The sequence below is a fragment of the Xylocopa sonorina genome, chromosome 7 (assembly GCF_050948175.1).
Source record: "Xylocopa sonorina isolate GNS202 chromosome 7, iyXylSono1_principal, whole genome shotgun sequence".
NCBI classification, from domain to species: Eukaryota; Metazoa; Arthropoda; class Insecta; order Hymenoptera; family Apidae; genus Xylocopa; species Xylocopa sonorina.
Genome location: NC_135199.1, coordinates 1,593,273 through 1,613,251, shown reverse-complemented (window position 1 = coordinate 1,613,251; position 19,979 = coordinate 1,593,273). Strand labels below are relative to the sequence as shown.

At 30.5% G+C, this 19,979-nt stretch overlaps 4 protein-coding genes across 5 annotated transcripts in view; 2 read left to right on the top strand and 2 right to left on the bottom strand.

Annotated features, from left to right (window-relative positions):
• Positions 1-210: 210 nt before the first annotated feature.
• Positions 211-13,017, bottom strand: LOC143425251 (phospholipid phosphatase 1). Its single transcript, XM_076897906.1, has 6 exons — positions 12,886-13,017; positions 5,998-6,157; positions 2,043-2,197; positions 1,375-1,598; positions 1,173-1,293; positions 211-576 (listed from the first exon to the last, which is right to left on the bottom strand). Exons 1-6 carry the CDS (start codon positions 12,889-12,891, stop codon positions 211-213), a joined length of 1,032 nt encoding a protein of 343 aa, XP_076754021.1. The 5' UTR covers positions 12,892-13,017.
• Alars-m (alanine--tRNA ligase, mitochondrial) overlaps positions 6,656-19,979 on the top strand; it is a 41,399-nt gene continuing 28,075 nt past the window's right edge. Inside the window, exon 1 of the mRNA XM_076898240.1 lies at positions 6,656-6,661. The gene's annotated coding sequence lies outside the window, so the exon portion shown is untranslated. The remainder of the gene's footprint in view (positions 6,662-19,979) is intronic.
• LOC143425252 (uncharacterized) lies at positions 13,619-15,776 on the top strand. 2 transcript variants are annotated; one of them, XM_076897908.1, is made up of 5 exons: positions 13,619-13,795; positions 14,213-14,359; positions 14,556-14,645; positions 14,719-15,045; positions 15,466-15,776. In XM_076897908.1, the coding sequence occupies exons 2-5, from the start codon at positions 14,225-14,227 to the stop codon at positions 15,715-15,717; spliced, it is 804 nt and encodes a 267-aa protein (XP_076754023.1). In that variant the 5' UTR covers positions 13,619-13,795; positions 14,213-14,224; the 3' UTR covers positions 15,718-15,776. The 2 variants fall into 2 exon arrangements, with proteins under 2 accessions (XP_076754023.1, XP_076754022.1); XM_076897907.1 differs by having other exon boundaries at positions 13,620-13,924; positions 15,466-15,775.
• Positions 16,650-18,884, bottom strand: Lrr47 (Leucine-rich repeat 47). The gene is made up of 4 exons (XM_076897512.1): positions 18,652-18,884; positions 17,823-18,353; positions 17,345-17,634; positions 16,650-16,981 (listed from the first exon to the last, which is right to left on the bottom strand). Exons 1-4 carry the CDS (start codon positions 18,856-18,858, stop codon positions 16,753-16,755), a joined length of 1,257 nt encoding a protein of 418 aa, XP_076753627.1. The 5' UTR covers positions 18,859-18,884; the 3' UTR covers positions 16,650-16,752.

Here is a 19,979-nt window from a genome sequence, read left to right as displayed (position 1 = left end):
CAGAAACACGATATGTAAGTTTCACTAGTGATTTCTATCTATGCAGTTTGTATGAAACATATACGTAGTGAGACGTCTCTCTCTCTCTCTCTCTCTCTCTCTCTCTCTCTCTCTCTCTCTCTCTCTCTCTCTCTCTCTCTCTCGCTCGCTCGCTCGCTCTCTCTTTCCCTCCCTCTCTTTCTCTCTCTCTTGTTTATCTGTCTTTAAGTCTTATTCTTTCCAAGACGACGACGATTTGACAGCCTTTAATTCCCGACCTTCCGGAAGATCAACTGTCGTCTCCTGTAGGAGTTTCTTCACGCTTTGCTGTTGCTTATTGTACATTTGTCCGTTTTCCATAGGATCACTGTAGACTCGTGACAGATTACGGTCCAACGAAAACTTACGGCATTGCACTGTGACGGTAAGTACACTTAATCCAAAACCCAGAATAAGGCCCACAACTACGTCCCACCAATGATGTCTGTTGTCACTGATTCTAGTTAGCGAGCATATCACAGCCCATAAGCATATCATGCATTCTAACCATGGTTTCAGGAGGAACGTCCAATTTGGCAAACGACTGTGCAAGTACCACTGGGGAATAAAATCAAATCAGGACGATTCCTTTTGATAAAAAAGATCTGTGAATCTTCAAGCACTGTTCGCAGTTTATCTTTTATCTTTCATTCAAATTATTTTCCATTGTTGACCGTTGTCTGTACATGTAACGTTCCGCGCAAATATTGTTTCGCGAATGACGCAGAAGTTTGCAGGAGGAAACACTGCTGCTTCCCACTTTTTATTTCGATGGCTGAACTCCCCGAGCAATCCTTTGATATTCACAGTTAATTGCAGACAATGCAATAGAAGTGTTGGTATACTACTACATTTCTTCAGAAATGACCTCTCTTCTAATTAAAACTCTCGACGAAATCCTTGCAGAAAGTGTCCAACACTTCTATTAAAAACGTAAAAAACTGCTTAAAGCGCTTAATTGGTCTAGTTTTTCTTTCGTTCTTTACAAATCTTCCCACGGAATAATTGAAAATTAAAGAATGAAAGCCATTACGTTAGACTACGAACAGAACGAACAATTTACAAGTGGAAAGAGATATTTAATCAGATCATAGTTATTGTAGAATATAGGTGTACCACTATTACACCTACATATGTGTACGAGCTTAACTTACCACGATAAAAGTAGTTGTAAACATAGAAAGAGCGGAATGACCAGATGGAAATGATTTACTGGAATCTGAGATAAACCACTCTGACTGTTTTTCATTTGTACACGTATACTTCTCCACATACCTGAAAAAAAAACTTGTAAAGATACATATATAACTTTAGAGCATGATACAAAAGGATGTGATGATTTAAGAAAATGCTTACCCGTTGGTACAGTTCTCAGCCTCGCGCGGTTTACAGGTATCCAAAAAATGTGGCCTTGGTTCACCGACTAGAGTTTTCATGACGTCGCATATGCATGTCAAGATAACTATTCCTATCGAATAGTGACCATACCACAACCACACTTGCTTTGCTCTCGAACCAGCGCATCCTGAGGTTGTATCGTAGCTGGATGCGGGATAGCACAAGGATTCAGCTATCCACATCTACAAGTGTTATGCAATAAATTTCAACAAACTTCAAAGGAATATGCGAACTTGTAAAATTTAAAGAGGATCGCATAAAAAAAAAAAAATATGTGTGTATATGTGTGTAGATGCGCATTTTAATCGGATCGCTTCTAATCGGCCTAAGAGATAGATCTATTATAAGATACTTACAATCATAATAAATACCTATCCATATACGATACGGTAATGATAAAACACTTCATTAAATATATCTTATGTAAGCAGCACAAGTAATATACTTCATATTTTTCTTCGTTTCATTAATTTCTTCTTGGACGATGCTTATTATTCGAAATTCTTAAACGAACCTCATTGATTACAATTCTTGGAAAACGAAGAAAAAACTAAATCTTAATAGACCTTCATAATAAGAGCGATTAAGGGCGATGTCCGAAACTGATTTTTGTTTGTAGTACATACCACAACGATTGGCATTAGAAAACATCCGGTTAACAATATTGTCATAGAAATTGTATCTCCCATGAACTTGAAAGAAATTTTTGGATCATTACAGTAGAAACCGATACGCTGTTGTGGAACTGTCCCGAATTCCAATAACGCTAGCAGTATAATTACTGAAATGCATAATAAAACATCGCATTAAAAATTTAATGGTTACAAGAAATAACTTAAAAAAGATTCCATTACTATGTACTAATACAGTTTTTGACATTATATAATACTTTCATACTTTTATGTAGGTGTGTGAAATGTGTTTACCGAAATTATTTCCAAACCTATTCGTAGTTAACACAATAATGGGGTACCTATTTTTCCCATTCAGTCAAAGTTGATTAAACATACTCGCTTATACTCGCGTAATCAGTACACTGAAGCCGCCCAGATTATTCTTTTCATTACACCAAATAAAATATCTCCTTGGTGTTTGCTAAACGTCAATTATAATTTATGGGCTGCTAAAATAGTTTAAATATTATAACTGCATTTAATAAGGCACAGTAGCAGGTTAAAATATTCTTAGGACTTCACAATATTCAATTTTTTAAAGCCGTTTCATCAAAACGACGCGATTAATTATTTGATCATCGAGCTAGTAGTATAGCCATTAGAAGAGTTATCGTTACGATTAAATAAACGATTAAATATCAAGAGTATATAATATAAAGCATAATCACAGTTACCTATCAATCTGTATTTATCTTCTTGACTTTGATTTTAAATTAGATAAGCTTCGAATAATACAACAAATGCAATAATTATTAACGCAGCAGTGGAAGATAAAATAAAAAAAAAGAACACAATTTTCCACAATCCGAATCTAAAGCGAATGTAATTTGCTTACTTACTAAACGACTGGACAATTTACGATGATACCTGTAAATTACACTTCGTGTTATGATGTAATTTCTTCGAACCATGACTTCTACAGCCGGTATTTAAAAGTTAATTATATCAAGTTAAATTTAAAACGTGACGATCCCTACACTAGAAAACAATTTATATATCATAATAGAAACTGAAGTAACTTGCGACTCAGACAAATAGCTCCTATAAGAAGCGTTATCACTTCTGTAGGAAACACATCGGTATCGTGCCACCTACCTATTCAGATGGATAAACTACGAATATACTCTAAACGACGAATATACTCACACGCGCTGAAAACATTACGTCGAGTGAACAGTTTGAAATTTTTCTGTTGCGGTTTCACCTTTGCGTTGATTTTACTTTCACCCATGTTTAGTAAATTTGCCACGTGTTCGCGGTACACGATCGAGTAACGAAATTGGAAAGAGGATAAAAACAAGAACAGCCTGACATGGGTGGGGATAGGGAGGTAGGGGGGAGAGAGAGAGAGAGAGAGAGAGGGGGGGGGAGTGAAAGAGAGAAACGGACGAAAAGTAAGGAAGAAAGGAAGGAAAAAGAAAGAAACACCACTTTAAATGCCAAGACAGCTAATGTCATAAGCGGTACTGTGCGTCTCTTACACGTGACAATGATTAAGTATTCGAGTGAGACGCATGCGTATATACGTCATACTATTATTACACTGTACAACAACACAAATTCCCAGTGAGTAAACAGCATTACTTTTTCCAAAAACGAGAAACAGAAATGCTAATTTTAAATGATAAAAAACTGTTATTATATTTAAACGTATAAAACTATCTGTAGGAATAAATAGAATATATATGCATTCAAATATTTATCGTTACATCGCCGTTATATGTTAAGAATAAATTTCTGTAATCTCCTTCGATAACCTTTTTCTATTGTTGATAATTCAACCTTTAAACCGAAAAATCGAGATCGTTGCGCTCTACACGTATCTATAATAACCTTTTCAAATAAATTCCCTTTATCTATTTTACTTGAAGAATGTTTATTAGCATAGGCTTTGTTAGGTAAAGAATATCTAGTGAGCTAATGACATCGAAAAATGTTGCGGTTAACAGGTCAATTTACGCTCTTATAAATATATCACTGAATAATCTCGCTCTTTGCGCACGAAGATTGAACCTCCCCAATATAAAAACAAATAAGAAAAAAAAAGAGGAATTTTTTTTGTACTTTCAACCCAAGATATCGATAGAAAGTAAGTGATTTTTGGAATTTTCTGTGAAGATAGCTAAACGGGACTGTAATTAATTCTATAGAGACTTTCGTTATCAGCAAGGATGAATTTCGCAAGAATATTTTTTGAACCGTTGAAATGTTTGATCTTTATTTTCTCTACCACGACTAATTTGAACGGGAAATTCTAATACGGTACACTCATGATACTGTACTATGGGAATATAAAAATAAATAATAGTTTTACATGGTGACAGTATAAAAAACGATTTACTTACTTTAGACTCACTGGATGTTATTGATAAAATACTTTTCTCGAAGTCAATGACGTATATTTACACAACTTCATTTTATGTGTGCTTGGATTAGTAGAGCATACGTTCATTTCTGCACGGTAACACATTTTATTTTATTAAAAGACAGTTCATTGACGTTTTACCGCAGTTCGCACCACGTTATTTAATGCAACACGCCCGGAAAAATTCTAAACACACAGTCGACTCATAGTGGAGGTATTGTATTACACGGTTCCCGCTTTTCCAGTCAACTCTAATTGCACGCACGGTTACTCAGAAGTGTAAGTTTTACATATTTTATATTTTCGTAATGTTACGACAATACATTCTATAATAAAAAATTAAGGTTTGCAATGTTTCTATTTTTGTAACGACGCTTATTTATTATTTTCCTCTGTTTTACATTATGATCAAAAAATTCAATTATTCATCAATGTTTATTTTATTCCCTTCAAACTAATCTCCATCGCAAGCAATACACATAATATGATATTATATATTCAAATGGAATACTTTTGATAGGCCGATGGATTTTGCAATCGCCTTCAGCTCCTTCTGCGAATTCTCTTTTATCGCCTGAATCGTCTGGTAACTTTAGTCGTTGGTCGTGTCAGGTGAATACGGAGGTTGCGCAAAACGAGGCTTAAGGTTGTTTTTGTTCAAATAGTCACGTACAAAACGCGCTTCAATTCAATTCGACCCGAACAAGACACCAAGATCGGCTGTTATTTCCCTCTTGATGCAATTTTTTAAACTTTTTCGATATTTTCGTCAGTCACGGAGGTGAGTGGACGACCTGAACGAGGTAAATCATCAACCACTTTAAACTCTTTTTACCACTCGTACGCTTGTATTTTCGACATTATCAAGTCCCATAGGCTACCGTTAACATTTTCATTGCTTCCGCGCATGATATTTTGTTAGAAACACAAAATTTCAGGCAGACTCTTTACTCAACTAAATTTGACATAGCGAAATTCCCAGAACACACCAAACAATTACTTGTTTTTGACAGATCGACTTAGAAAAATAATGATTTTGACAATTCCGGGTACTTTTTGATTATAAGGTATCATTAGAAACTGACACGCGACAACCTGAATAATACACGATGTAATTTCGCTTGGATATTTTCTTGTTAAATATGCATTTTCGTGTATAATTAAGAATAATTCATTAAACATTAGTACTAGTATCCAATCTCTGATATCAAATCGTGGCAATTTAACTGCTGCTTTTTTCTTTGTTTTCCAACCAAATTAATTACGAATACAAATTAGATTAATAAAACGTAACGTTTCGACTTCACACTAATTAAATGCAATTTTAACGAATAATTAAATAATAAAAGCATTTATATTTTTGTTGCAGCAAAAATTTTACACGAGATACCAGTCTTTACACACACGTGTGTTTCATTTATCAAAAATGGATTTCTCCGAAACGTTTAAAATTAAATCAGTACTGAGATTAACTTGGTAAAATTTTCTTGGTTAGAGAAATGTCTATTGGTTAAAAAGAATAAGAATAAGGTTGATGTGTACCCGATAAAGCGAGTGAGACATCCAGCAGAAGCACCCAACGTATATTTTTGCAGATATTCATGATCTTCTCAGAGATGGTCCGCGTTGTTATTCTGTCCGTACCCAGGGTTTCTTCTAACGTCCCCGTACTGTAGTTATTAGTTAATTGTTCTGTTGATCTCTGGAAAAAGAAACACCAAAATCTTTCAAATATAAGAGCATACGCCTGACCTGTGTCGTCGTCGTTCGTAAATATTATAATAGGTATATAAATATTACTATAGACCGATTTACTTCGGCCGCTCTAGTATAATTATATAATACCCGTCTCCTTATGGAGCCAATAGATTATAACTTCAAATTATTAATTAAAACACGTGTCAATGATATGATAAAACAGTAGTAATTCAATTATGCATTTTAATTAAGATCGACAATTTAGTAGAATCTTCTTATTCATTGTTCATAACTGAAAAAGTCGTAGATCAAGCTAAACAATTTTTTAAATAACAAGACAATTCCAGCTAGTTTGCCATAGTTTGCTTATAATTGTAAAATATACATATGTATGTGTTGTGTCCATCTGTTACGTGTACAAACATCATTGCATGCACCATTTTCTTGTACATATATATTTCTCGCAAACTTCGCGATAGACACAATTAAATTAAATTTAATATTTAATGTAGAACAGTCATTAACACCTGTTATTAGATTCATGAATCGGGATTAGTGATTATAAAATTGTTGTTGATTAAAAAAAGGGAAGGAAATTGATAACTCGATGCAAGAAGAAAAATAGGAATTACAAAATTACACGTACCATCGTGATAACTTCGACAGTCATATACAAAACAAATCGCTGAATTTATTAACGATACTCTGATTACGCAACCGTCAAAACAACGATAGTTATTAAAACAAGTACTAATTTAAAAACAAGTTATACCGACTGCCATTTGACTTGTGGAAATAATGTAACACCAAGTGAGGACCGCTTAAATAAATAACATAAGAAGTACTAGATGTCCAATAAGGAACATTAAAACCGTGTTAAATTGGCATGGATAATACAACGCGAGTAACTAACCGGAACTGTCCTCTTAATATCATTTGTCTGTCCTTGACATACTCGTTGCTTGTCACGAACAATACTTTTGATTTTTAGTAAAAGAATAAAAGTTAAATTTTTTTAAACGTTTAAAATGTTCAGATATTCTAACAACAATTACCTACGTTAGTAATATAGAATAAGAAAAATAAAAACTATTATAATAACTTTTTCTTCGTCTAAATGTATTTTGTAAAAACAATCAGAACGCCAAATCGTGTATATATGTTACGTGTACAGGGTGTTCGAAAAAGGAAAACCATTCGATATTTATATTGTACGTAGAACACACTGTGCCGTGTACATTTTTATTTGCTAGCATTATGATTAACTTTAATTTGCTTCTGAAGAGGAATCTCCACGATCAGGAAACGTTTCCGTGTAAAGAAACGTCTAGTTCAGCTAAAGCACTTCCATTAACACGACCACGCATAAAACACATACCTACCATTTCTTCATTAGAATAATAAAGATAACGTTAACATTTTCAGCATGATACTTTGTAACCGTATAATATTAATAAGATGCACAACCGCGGATGCACAATTTACTGATTCCAGATGAAATCTCTCTCATCTGTTCGATTCTCAGAAACAGTTGTCCTTTCGACCCATGTTTTACTAAGGCCTTTTTACTCGACATAGTGTGCGTTGTTCTCCGTACCGTATAAAATAATATTGAATTATAACAATTTTTCTTCTACCCGAACACCCTCTATATAGACGTAAAACTAATTCCTGCGCGTATACAATACATCTTACGTACGTTATCTGTTCCAAAAGACATTTTAATCCACAAAAGACTTTCCGTTGTTCATTTCTGATTTACAAACTTTTTAAATAAGATACCGTTAACAAGATAATAACAATCAATCACGAAATCGATAAATACAATTCAAATTCATTGAAGGGAATGAAACTGACGATACACTTTAATAACATATATTGCAATGATGAACATTCTATGAAATGTCTGGTAAATAGTCTAGTAGACATTCTCTCTTTCATAGATTTAATTCTTAATATAAAAAACTACGCTGCGACGGATCTACGATATTGCACAAATATTCTTATTTTGGAAATCTGTAATACTATTAACTCAAGCTGTCGTATACGTACTTGCACAATCATATTTGAAGATTATTCAACGGAAATAAAGATAATTAGAACGCCGAAAAGAAAAGAATGTCTTTAGACAGATTTAAAACAATGTCTTCCAAGAACAATCAATTTGCATAACTACTTGCGTAAATGTTGCAGGAAATCAGTTCGATCTACTAATGGTGTAATTATTAATTGATATAATGCAATGTTCAGCTCCTTTTAAGGAGTTTATCGAGTCTTATCTATATCTTCACGATTCGTTTTCCTTTTTATAATTTTTTCTTTAACGGTAAGCAAAAGCGGACAAGCGAAAATGGGAAAAGACATCCAATGAGAAAGAAATCTCCTTTTATACAGTGTAGTGAATAATAATTTCATTGGAATTGTACATTGCATTGTTGCGTTGTAGCTTATGCGTGGATTTTGATTCAAGGTATTGTAGTAAATAAACTATGCGTGCCTATACAAAAGAAAAGTTCCTTTTGAAATCGCTTAATAAAATCTTCATCATTTATTATGTTAAATATATTTATATTACATTTGGCAACATTAATCAAACAGTACTTCCACTTGGATAATGATTAATAAAAATATAATAAAGTCGATGGTAAGGAAAGGCTTTGCGTATATTCAAATAGATTTAAGACATTCCTCTAATTAGACCAGAAAACGATATAACATTCCATATATAATTACTCCAATTACTCTAAAAGTGTCAGGGAAGACACGAATTCTTCTTTAAATTCAAATTATTAAATTATAAACAATCAAATTTCTTCATCCTTTTCCTTTGAAATACGGTCATACGCCAATAAAAAATATTACTATTAATTAGGTCGAGGTTTCAAAAACCTCGATTAATGACACTTGATTGAAAAACATCGTAGCACATCCGCATTTTCAGAGGGGAAGATGGGCATTTTTTAACTCGGCTAGTACTATGAAGTTAATTAGAGGGAAAAGTGGAACCTCGAGCGCATCAAGATACTAGTTCACAATACATACGTGAACTGTGCAGTGTACGAAATAATTTCAAACATCCATCTTATAAAAATTCTAACTACGGACGACTATCGCACTTTAATAGAACAAGACTCTACGAAATGGATAATTTATTACTTTCTATACGTTTTTCTACGCGAATATAGAATGTGGAAAAATAACGATATCACGATGCACACAAAATGATAACAATACAATATGTCTGTACATACAACAACAGTTACAATAAGATATACAATCACGTTTTTAAATTTTACCGAATAAAGTACAAAGGAGACGTACATATCGCATCGATTAAAATATCGATGAATAAAAATTTAATTAACAATATTGAACGATCGTGATACAAACATGGTACAGACCTACCTTATTTTTAAGGTGCCGTTCTAAATATAGAGAGAATACTTGAATTTCGAGATCTTCAGCAACAATTCTATCAGTTTCAAGAGGTAGATAAATGTAACGATAAAAAGATCTTATCAACAACGTTATCGATGCATGCAAGTATTAGTTACGACAAGCAAGTGACGGATTCTTCGTGGTCGAATATAAAAACAGAAATTGTCAGTTGAATGTAAAATCACATAAATTTGAAACAGTACCCTTTCTTGTAGCTCGAATAATAATTAAATATACAACTAACTGAAATATTTGGAATTCATATAGAATAAATAACTAGATGATAATGATTGTAAATGAAAAAATTAAAAAGTTTGCTAAAGTTGACTATTTATCCGATACATGTTTTCAGACACAACCGCTACTACTTGCCCAACAAATGTTAAAACCTTAAAACGTAGCATTAAGAGCATCTCATGCAAATTACAGGAAATAGAACTCTGACCTCGTAAATTGGGGAAAAAGAAGGCGAGGAGGCGGCTTGTCATCGTTCAACTTCGATACAACCAGCAAGCTTCGGCGGTTATCTCTAAAGGCACTTCATAACTTTTATTTCACGATTAGTAGCTATATCTCGACACCCCGACGCAATAAATCACGAGAAACTATAAGACGGACTAAATAAGAACTTTTTATTTGAAGAAAATTGGATATTGTGTCAAAGTTACCCCGATAACTTTCGCAGAAAATACGAAACGACTCGACTTGAAGCAGCGTCGAGACGCAACTGGCGTACCTCGTCTTTAATCAACGAGTTCCCTCGCAAGCTCGAATTAAATGTTCTACCCACCCCCTTGTCCCTTTCACGGACGAACCAATGAAAGGATTTAACACGTGCGGTGCGGTTTACACACAAACGTTTCGATACCACCACCAAGATGAACGGTAAGAGGTCCGAAACCAAACGACGCTAGAATTTTGTACACACTAACTTCTGTCGAAATGCTTAACGTACGGTCTGAAAAAACAATACGCTTCTGGCTACAGCCATAGCAATAGTTTTCGATTAATTAAATATTACTATACTTAGAAAGTAGAACAAAGTAGAGGATACAATATTTTATATTACCATTTACTACATTGAAAATAAATATATAGCAAATATATTCCTTCTGTTTTTCTTTATTTATTCTCTTATATTTTCAATGCGCAGGGTCACTTTCAATTCTGGAAATTAATGAATCCTACATATTACGTATGTATATATAGTTCGCGGAGAAATATTGTTATATTATTTTTTAATGGCCAGCGTACATGTTGAAGAGATGGAATTTTTCAACTTCCAAAGTTGGGGATTGAAACTAGAGTTACTAAATGCGCGTTAAATTAACTGTTTCTACAACTTTTTGTCCATTATTACGAACAGAAGAATCATCTTCTGGATAAGAGTGTTGGAAAATTTGTTTGTAAAATAATTAATAGACTCTATAGATTCTATTGTGTATTGATGTAGATTTCTATAGGCTTAAAAATATTGTAATTGTTAAGTAAATAATAAAACTTAAACTAAATCTACAGGGTGCGTAACTACAATAAACCATCATTTATCCCTGCTTTGATTGGTAGAGGCACATAATTACCGTTAAGATGCATAGCTACGTGCACACCTGAAACTTACATCTGTGTAATTTTCTAAATCGTATAAATTAGGAAATTAGTAGTTTAGAACTTTATGTTATCGAAAATTGAGCAACTCTCCTTTAATATTAAAACGCATCAGCGATTCTAATTCGTATAAAACAGAGCGTCAAATAGATTCAGTTGTTAATTCTTCCTAAATTCGATTATAACAATTGAAAATTCTATTAATCGTGTAAAATTTTAAATATTAACACTAACCACGTATAGGGATTTTCTGTTACCTCAAAATGTTACCAGCGTTTATTAACAGTTAATTGTTTCTGGTATAATTCGTCAAAATATTCTATCGTATTTGAAATCATTACAGATTTCCAAAGCCATGGACGTAAATATATTGTACAGAGAAATGAATGAAAAAGAAGACGGTAAGGATAATAGAGATAATAGGCGGAATGTAACAATAGAAGAATAAACATTACCTATTGAAATAAGTTGAAAAAAGTTTAACTCGATATAAAAATCAATGCAAAAGCATAGCACCAGCAGCTCTATACAACAGAAGTGTATTGCAGTAATCAGTAAAAACTACTGATTATAAGCACAAATTCCAATATCATTACTCTTTTGAAGCAGTAAATAATTTAAAATTAAAATACTTCTTTTACTTACATGTAAAGAAAGATAGATAAAGATAGAGAGAGAGAGAGAGAGAGAGAGAGAGAGAGAGAGAGAGAGAGAGAGAGAGAGAGAGAGAGAGAGAGAGAGAGAGAGGGAGAGAGAGAGAGAGAGAGAGAGAGAAAGAGAGAGAGAGAGAGAGAGAGAGAGAGAGAGAGAGAGAGAGAGAGAGAGAGAATATTTTATTGTGGACAATTTTGCGCTAGACTACAATCAAAAGAAATAAAATATATGCATACACAAAATCACTAATCAGAGTAGCTACACAATTTGCATGTATGTATGTTTTATATTTTTTCACGTATACAACTTTTTTATATAAACACATAACCACCTACAGTCTAGTATTTGCACTGGAAATTGGAATAAATCAAGATATTTTTCATGTCCATCTTGGAACCTGATTAACAAGATTTAAGCATTACACAAAAAAATTACTCTAATTTTTTGATACACCTTTGGTATATCTAAGACATTTCACTTTATTATGAACACTATTTTGCTAATTTATATTATTTTACAAAATCAATAATACATACTCTACAATAATAATTGAATCCTTTCTATTAAGGAACAAATATGAAAGGAAAAATGATACTCATTTTGTTCTTTGCATAAGGCTTAGAGTCGATTCATTTATTCCTTTCGGAAATAGTTTTTAAAAAATACACTCGTTTCTATACTCTGGAAGTAGAAGCCAACAATATGTTGGTACAAGTGAAAAATATAACATTTTAGTACATATAAAAATTATAGTATAATAATAGTAAACTTTAAGTATACGTATCAACTTAATTTCTTGAACCAAATGACATAAAAATAATTAGCAAAGTGGCATTTGCCACTTCCAATATTTTTTGTATTAAAATACAAACAAACCACGTTTGTTTTTAAACGTTTGCTTTTAAACTATTAAATTTTAAGCATAAATATGTAAAATATTTTAGGAAGGGAAATACTTGGCTAACAAAAGTGTATGATATCAAGTCTAGAAATAATGAATTTAAGTTTAAATTCATTTTTACGCCAAGTTCTAACCTGCATTGTCCACGTGTAAACACCAATTCTTCGACCGATGAATAATTTAAATCAATCTCATTTAATAAAAAGTATTCCAAATCAATCACACATTTGTTTTATCTGTTGTTATTAATCAAAATAGGATAAAAGAAAAGAATTTCGTAAATATATCCCCTCAAAGTAACTGTCTAGATGACAGTTCACTGATACACTACTTAATCAGATAACGTCACTGATGATTCAACCACGGAATTTAAAGTAGTTGCGAGAGTAAATTACTTGAGATATTTGTGAGTTTATATCCTGTTCTTAAAATCTGTTATAAATGCAGAGAACCAAAATTAAGAAAGTTCCGATTAATATATTAAATACATATATATACCTATCAACTTCTTTTATGACTATTAAGCATTCTATTTTGGTCGTTATTCAAACGTTTTTTAAATGAGTAAAAATATAAAATGTTCATTTAGTTTCAATTAGACTGTAATAATTTCTATTGTGTTTAAAAAATGTGTGTGTGTATAGCTATGTACGCGTGTTACTTCAATGTAAGACATAAAAACAGAAAATTGTATTCTAATTTTATATACGTTTGAACGATGCTATTTGTATTTTAAAGTAATTTATGTTTTCTTTAATTACTCAACTAATATTATAATAAATCGAATATTTTAGTATTTAAATTTACAAGTTATTAAATAAATATATATTTAAATGTCAAATATATATATATACTAAGAATATCTTGATACTTCACGATGTTATTGGTGCGTTTTGTTATTGGTCATTTCTCGTCAACTCAACAAATACAAGAGTTTTTGCATCAATCATAACATAGGAAATTATTCAATCGTATAGCACGCAAAAACAGTAACCGATATACTAACGGATACTTTGAAATAAACTGTTATCGTTCAATCAGGTGGTAAAAAGATAATAAAACACCGTAAAATTAATTTTGTGCTGCGATTAATCGGATTGGAAGTGCCTTTTGCCAAAATATACATTTTATACAAATATTTACGTATATGTATACATAGTTAAGCAAATAAAAGTAAGTGATTTTTTTATTTTAACTTTATTCGCATAGGAAAAATTTAAATTTATTTTCATTCTCACATTATCGATACATGTATTAAAATATTATTTCACCATTATATTAATAAATTAACAATATATAAATCTAAAAATTAATACACAATATGTATTTGTATGTATGTACGTCTGTTTTATCTATAATGCAGTAAATTAAGTTTAAAAATGTACTGATTTTTTTAGTTAGCGTGTATTAAGAATATTATAAGTTCATAATTATTTATGCAAATCTTATTTCCCTTCCTAGATTATCTTTACAATGAATATACAAGCTGACATTCAAAGGATAACGCAAATCCCTCAAGCAGACGATAATCCTACATTTGTACGTCGATCGAATCCTAATATATTTAGACTAAAAATAAGGAAGCCCAAACCTCCACGAAATGCAAATGTTAGTAGCAGGCTTTCCAACATCTTATGATATCTATAATAAATATGTTTTGTATCGAAAGAATTATTATATGAAGGTTTAGGGAGAGAATGTTTAAGATCTTTGCTATAGTTTAAAAGATGCTTCATGCTTCCTTCAAATGATTATTCTTCTTCTCTATCTAATTAAGTATTTTAATAATCTTACTTTTTTTCAGTTGTATGACCAGGATGATATTGATACTGATAGTCAGAAATATAATGAATATGTTTTTAATGAAAATGAAATTGCATCCTCCATTAAAGAAGTAAATACTGTACATTAAGTTAAAGATTATAAATATAATGAAATGAAATATATGAACCATATTTTACTTATAGGCTAATTGTGGCATTACTTATGCAAATGAAGACTTTGAACGACATTGGAGAAATAAACATGTAAAACCTATCACTAATTCTGATGATACAGCGTCTAAACAAAATGTTACATTAGATGCAGAAAGTTCTCATGAAACGTCTCTGTTGAAATATGATACAAATAAAAGAGAAACGTTTGAAAATAATGAAACGATTTTAAAAAAATGTGGTCTTCATAGAAATGCAGTAATCAGAGGACTTTTAAGGAATCATACAATATCACTATCAGACTTACATATACCAAAGAATTGTAGTAATGCAACAGATAAACACGGTACCAATGTACAGGTAAGTATAACGAATCTTTCTAATTGACGGATATTTATATCAGGAATACACAGGTACTACAGGCATATAGCTGGCGGAGAAAAGTGTAGTGTTGTGTATCAGGACTATTGATAATCAGCGGAGATATGCAATCCTAAACATTCTGTCATAAGTTTTTTAATTTTCAACGTATCATAAATGTTCTGGTTCAATTCAGATTATCTTTGAGAAAATTTTGAATGGTAATCCTAAAAGCCAAAAACAAAATCTTAAACATATTTCTGTCATATCTTGAAAGAATATTTTGAACATTACAGTTTTTTACTTTCCTACAAATATCTCCATCTGTTATACACTTATGGTATCATCTGTTCCGCCCTTGTTCTAGCCACGCCTATTTCATTTATATAGTTAATTTTAAAATATATTTTTATATAACAGAATAGAGATGTTTCTTTTTCAATTAATACAAATGAAGACAACTATATCCATCTGGTACCGTGTCCAGAAGATCCAGAGGTTTTAGTGCAACCATTACAAGCTTACAATGGTATAGATGAAAGTAAATGTAAACATATTGACTTCACTGTGCCACACATAGGTAAAAAGAAAACAGTTACACCGCGACAGTTTTTTCTTGACGCAGAAGATTCTGATTTTCATTTCATAAAAAAAGATAAAACTACAGAGTAGTGCTTCTTATTTCGATAAATTACTTTCTTAGTAAAACACATACACGCACACGCGTGCACGTACATATACATTCCAGGTTAAATGACTGCCTTGTTAGGTCTACCTCTTGTTATAATCATCTTTACTTGTTTTAATCTTTATTATAAATATTTGAATTTATTGGATACTGTTTTTATTTCATATTAATTTGACGTTCTGATTAATAAATAAAATCAAGTTAAAAAATATGACATATCTTTATAAATCTAGCAAATGTACTTGGCAAACATAGAATCATTTCATATTTAACTAAATTTTAGGAGTACGGATATAAGAAAACCTATTGTTATTGCTATGAATACAAGATATATTTTTTATATATGTATTTTCAAAAATAGCTAGAATAAATAAAGTATTTGAATCAGGACGCGCATATATTTTTATGTAACAATGCTTTACATCAAATATAATATAACATACAATACTTTCATACACCATACTTCATCAATTAAAATTGTAACAAATAGCACATGATAAAATAATCCAAGTATACACTAGTAACAAGAGAAATACAAAGGATAACATATATAATATCAAAATAATGCAATAAATACATCTAATACTACTCTCCTTAATAATTCCAAGTAACATTGTTCACTTTTGAAGGGAAAAATAAGTCTCTTTGGATTAATTCTAGTATAAACTTGAAATTAATATTAATTCAATATCTTAAATTGGACATTTTAGCTAAGCACACGGCATATAAGTATAATACAAACTGTTAAATAATAGTCAAAAATGAAAATGTTATGTACAGTAGTTTTTTATAATGATTAAAACAATCAAAATATATTTTCATACTAAGACATATATATGTACAAATTGTATACTTCAAATTCCCTTTTACAATTTAAACTTACTTAAAATTACTTAATAAAATTTCCCAATAAATCTCAGTTAAACATTATTTTCACATTTTATTTAAAAATATATTCTTAAATATTTTTTATACATTTTCACGTAAAACAAAATAATTTTTTTAATATAAAAATTGTTTTAATATTGTAGTTTTGAATGGCATACACATTTTATCGAGCAAAAATGGCAGTCAAATGGTATTATGGTACTCCCTGATGATTTTATGTTATTAGCTATTATAGTTAAATGAAAGTCCACAAATTTCCGTACGTAACATTGAAAACATGGATTACCACAAACACAATACTTAGCATTATCCAAATATTTGACCAGTGTGAATGGTATTATGCTTGCATCATACGAGCATCTATATAAACAAAGTAATATAATTTTAACATCTCTTTTCTATTGTTGTATCATCCGTGAATAGTAAGAAAATTCATTAAATGCAATATATAATAATACTATATAAAGAATTCAGCAAAACATTATCATTATCTTTATTAGGTAACATGTATGATAGTGTCTGTAAATATTAATGAAATTCACACTTTTCACGATTATTATTTTTCCTAACAATGCATTGTTTCAATGACAGTAGACAGCAAAAATGTTAAAATTAGTGAATTGTCACTAAATATAAACAACATTTTTATTTAATAGTTTAAACAACAATTGAGGTAACTATAAATAAAAATAACGATATGTATAGATTATGTATCTTGCAAACCTTTTTTTAAGGAATGATCTTGCTGCCCATTCAGTTAAACTAGGTATATCTAGTTTACAGGTAGAAAATAAGTCTACAGATTGAAATTTATTGTCTGACACATCTAGCGAAACAAGACGGAGATTTCTCATACTTCCAGGCAGACAATGTAAATTATTCTTTGATACGTCCAAATATTTTAAATTAGGTAACTTTCCAATGCTTTGTGGTAAATATAACAACATATTTTGATTGGCTTTCAAATTAACAAGTCCATTGAGTTTTCCAACTTGTTCTGGTAATTTTTTTAACTAGATTAAAAAAAGAAAATATATTGGTTTATTGATCAAATCTATGAGAGTTGAATCAAAAGTAATGTTTCTAATTTCTTTTATATGCTTTTGAAAATATTGAAATTTATTTAATAAATTAATGTATATTACTTTTCATTCAAGCCTCATATGTAACTGTACGATTATAAGGTAGAAATTTAACATACCAAATTATTACTTATATCTAATAATTTCAAACTAGATCTTATAGCAGCTTGATCTAACCATACCCACTTTAAGGTTTTATGAAGCCGATTTTCTGATAAGATAAGCTCTTGTAAATGATGTAATGTACCTAATTCTTTTGGCAAAGATGAAATTTGATTATTAGATAGATTTAAAATTCTTAAACTCTGAAGTTTCAAAATTTGTCTATCAAATGATTTTCTTTGCAATCCTACTAAATGCAATTCCTCGGTTGTTCTTGGAAAACCTTCTAATGTTGGATATTCTGAGGGTTTATTAATTACCACTTTAACTTTTAAAACAGAACTCATACATTTTGGATTCAAATTTGAAATAGCAAGAATAGATGGATCAATTTTCTTAGTTATTCCAAGTTTTAAAATATGAATGAAACTTTTTAGCTGAATTGTATCTGATTGAATAATTAAATCGTGAGGTGGTTCTATTACACGTATTGTAGCCTTCCCTTCATTAATAAACTTTACAAATATCTTATCTATATTATTTTCAATCTGAAAAAGATACAACGCATTAAATATTTAATTAAATATTTATGTTATAAATATGATACAAATTGTTGTTGTTATCATTATCATTATTATTATTATTACACTTGAGCACTTCATTTTTATAAAATTTTGTTACTCTTATGATGACACAACTCCAAACTTTCAATACTTTGAATTATTAATATGAAAATAACAGTGTTTTCTTATGATTTCGTGAAACTGAAACTTGTTTTCTTGAAAATTATAATTTTTGAGTTATATTATTCATAATTATAGTAAACAAATACAGACAGATTTTTACCTTATATTTAGTACCCTGTTTATTTTGCAATGTTTGCCAAAGAATACATAATTCTGTATTTTTTACCGTTTGTCTTCCAATGATTAAAATGGAACGTTGCGATTTTCTTCTTATTACATTTGTTGAAGATAATCTGTTATTTACTTCTACATTGCAATGAAGTTTCATCTTGAACATAGATGGTTCTTGAACATAGTATATCTTCATAAATAATCATAGTAATAACGCTTTTATGTTAACACATTCTTTTATAATTAATATATTGCACGCTATGTCATTTGTGTACATGTATATTGCCTGCGAGGTACTCCATTTATACATAAATTCTCTTGGCACACAATAAATAAAAAATTATTTTAATTTTGTTATTTGAATGAATTCTAACACTTTCGTTTCTTAGTTGAATCCTCTGACTGTCTAGGGTTGTGATTTAAATGTTTCTTTATTGCAAACTGTTAGTTTATCCCGTTAATTTTGGGGGAAATTATATACAGAAATAATTATTTTAATGTACGTAATTTGCAATTTCAATTTTATTGTGTTAAAAGCTTATGTTTGTAGAATTTAGGAAACTTTTTTAAAAGAAACAAAAGCTGGAAGCTCGAAAAATCTATAACAACGTTGACAAATAATAAAATATAACTGTTTCTTCGCGCGCAAAATATTATAATAAAGAATTTAAACGAGTAAGTACCATGTAAACACATACGTGATACTACCAGAATAAAGTTGATCTCTTACCAACTTAACCTATTAGATTTTAATGCATAGATAAAAATTGTAAACTTCTCAAACACAGTAAGTAATAAAATTGTTCGTTGTCAAATTTTAAAAGTTTTCATTTCTTTCGATAGAACTTTCGAATTAAGTATTTATAATAAATGAATATAATGTTAATCCATTCGATTAAGAAAATCTGATTTTGGCGATCGCGTTTAGAGGCGGGAAAATAGAGAGAGAGGACACAGGCGTAGTAAGAAGGTATTTATTGAAGAGGATAACGAAGGAAGGACTTAATTTGTTTACAATATTCAGAAGCTAAATTACGTTGGACAGATACATTATTTTATAATCACCTAATTTAATATTAATTTGTGTATAATTCATATATGCTACATATATGTAGTTACGGCATTCGCAAAGAATTCGCACGGTACTGTATATATTTTGATATTTAATGCAGGTATTACAAATTTTATATCATTCAACAAAGTACTTTTATATGATTAAACAAATTTTCATTGAAAACTATTATGCTATCGATACTCTCATAAAAGACAAGAAGGAGAATAAATATATTTCTGGGGCCTCCAATTTTTTAAGATATC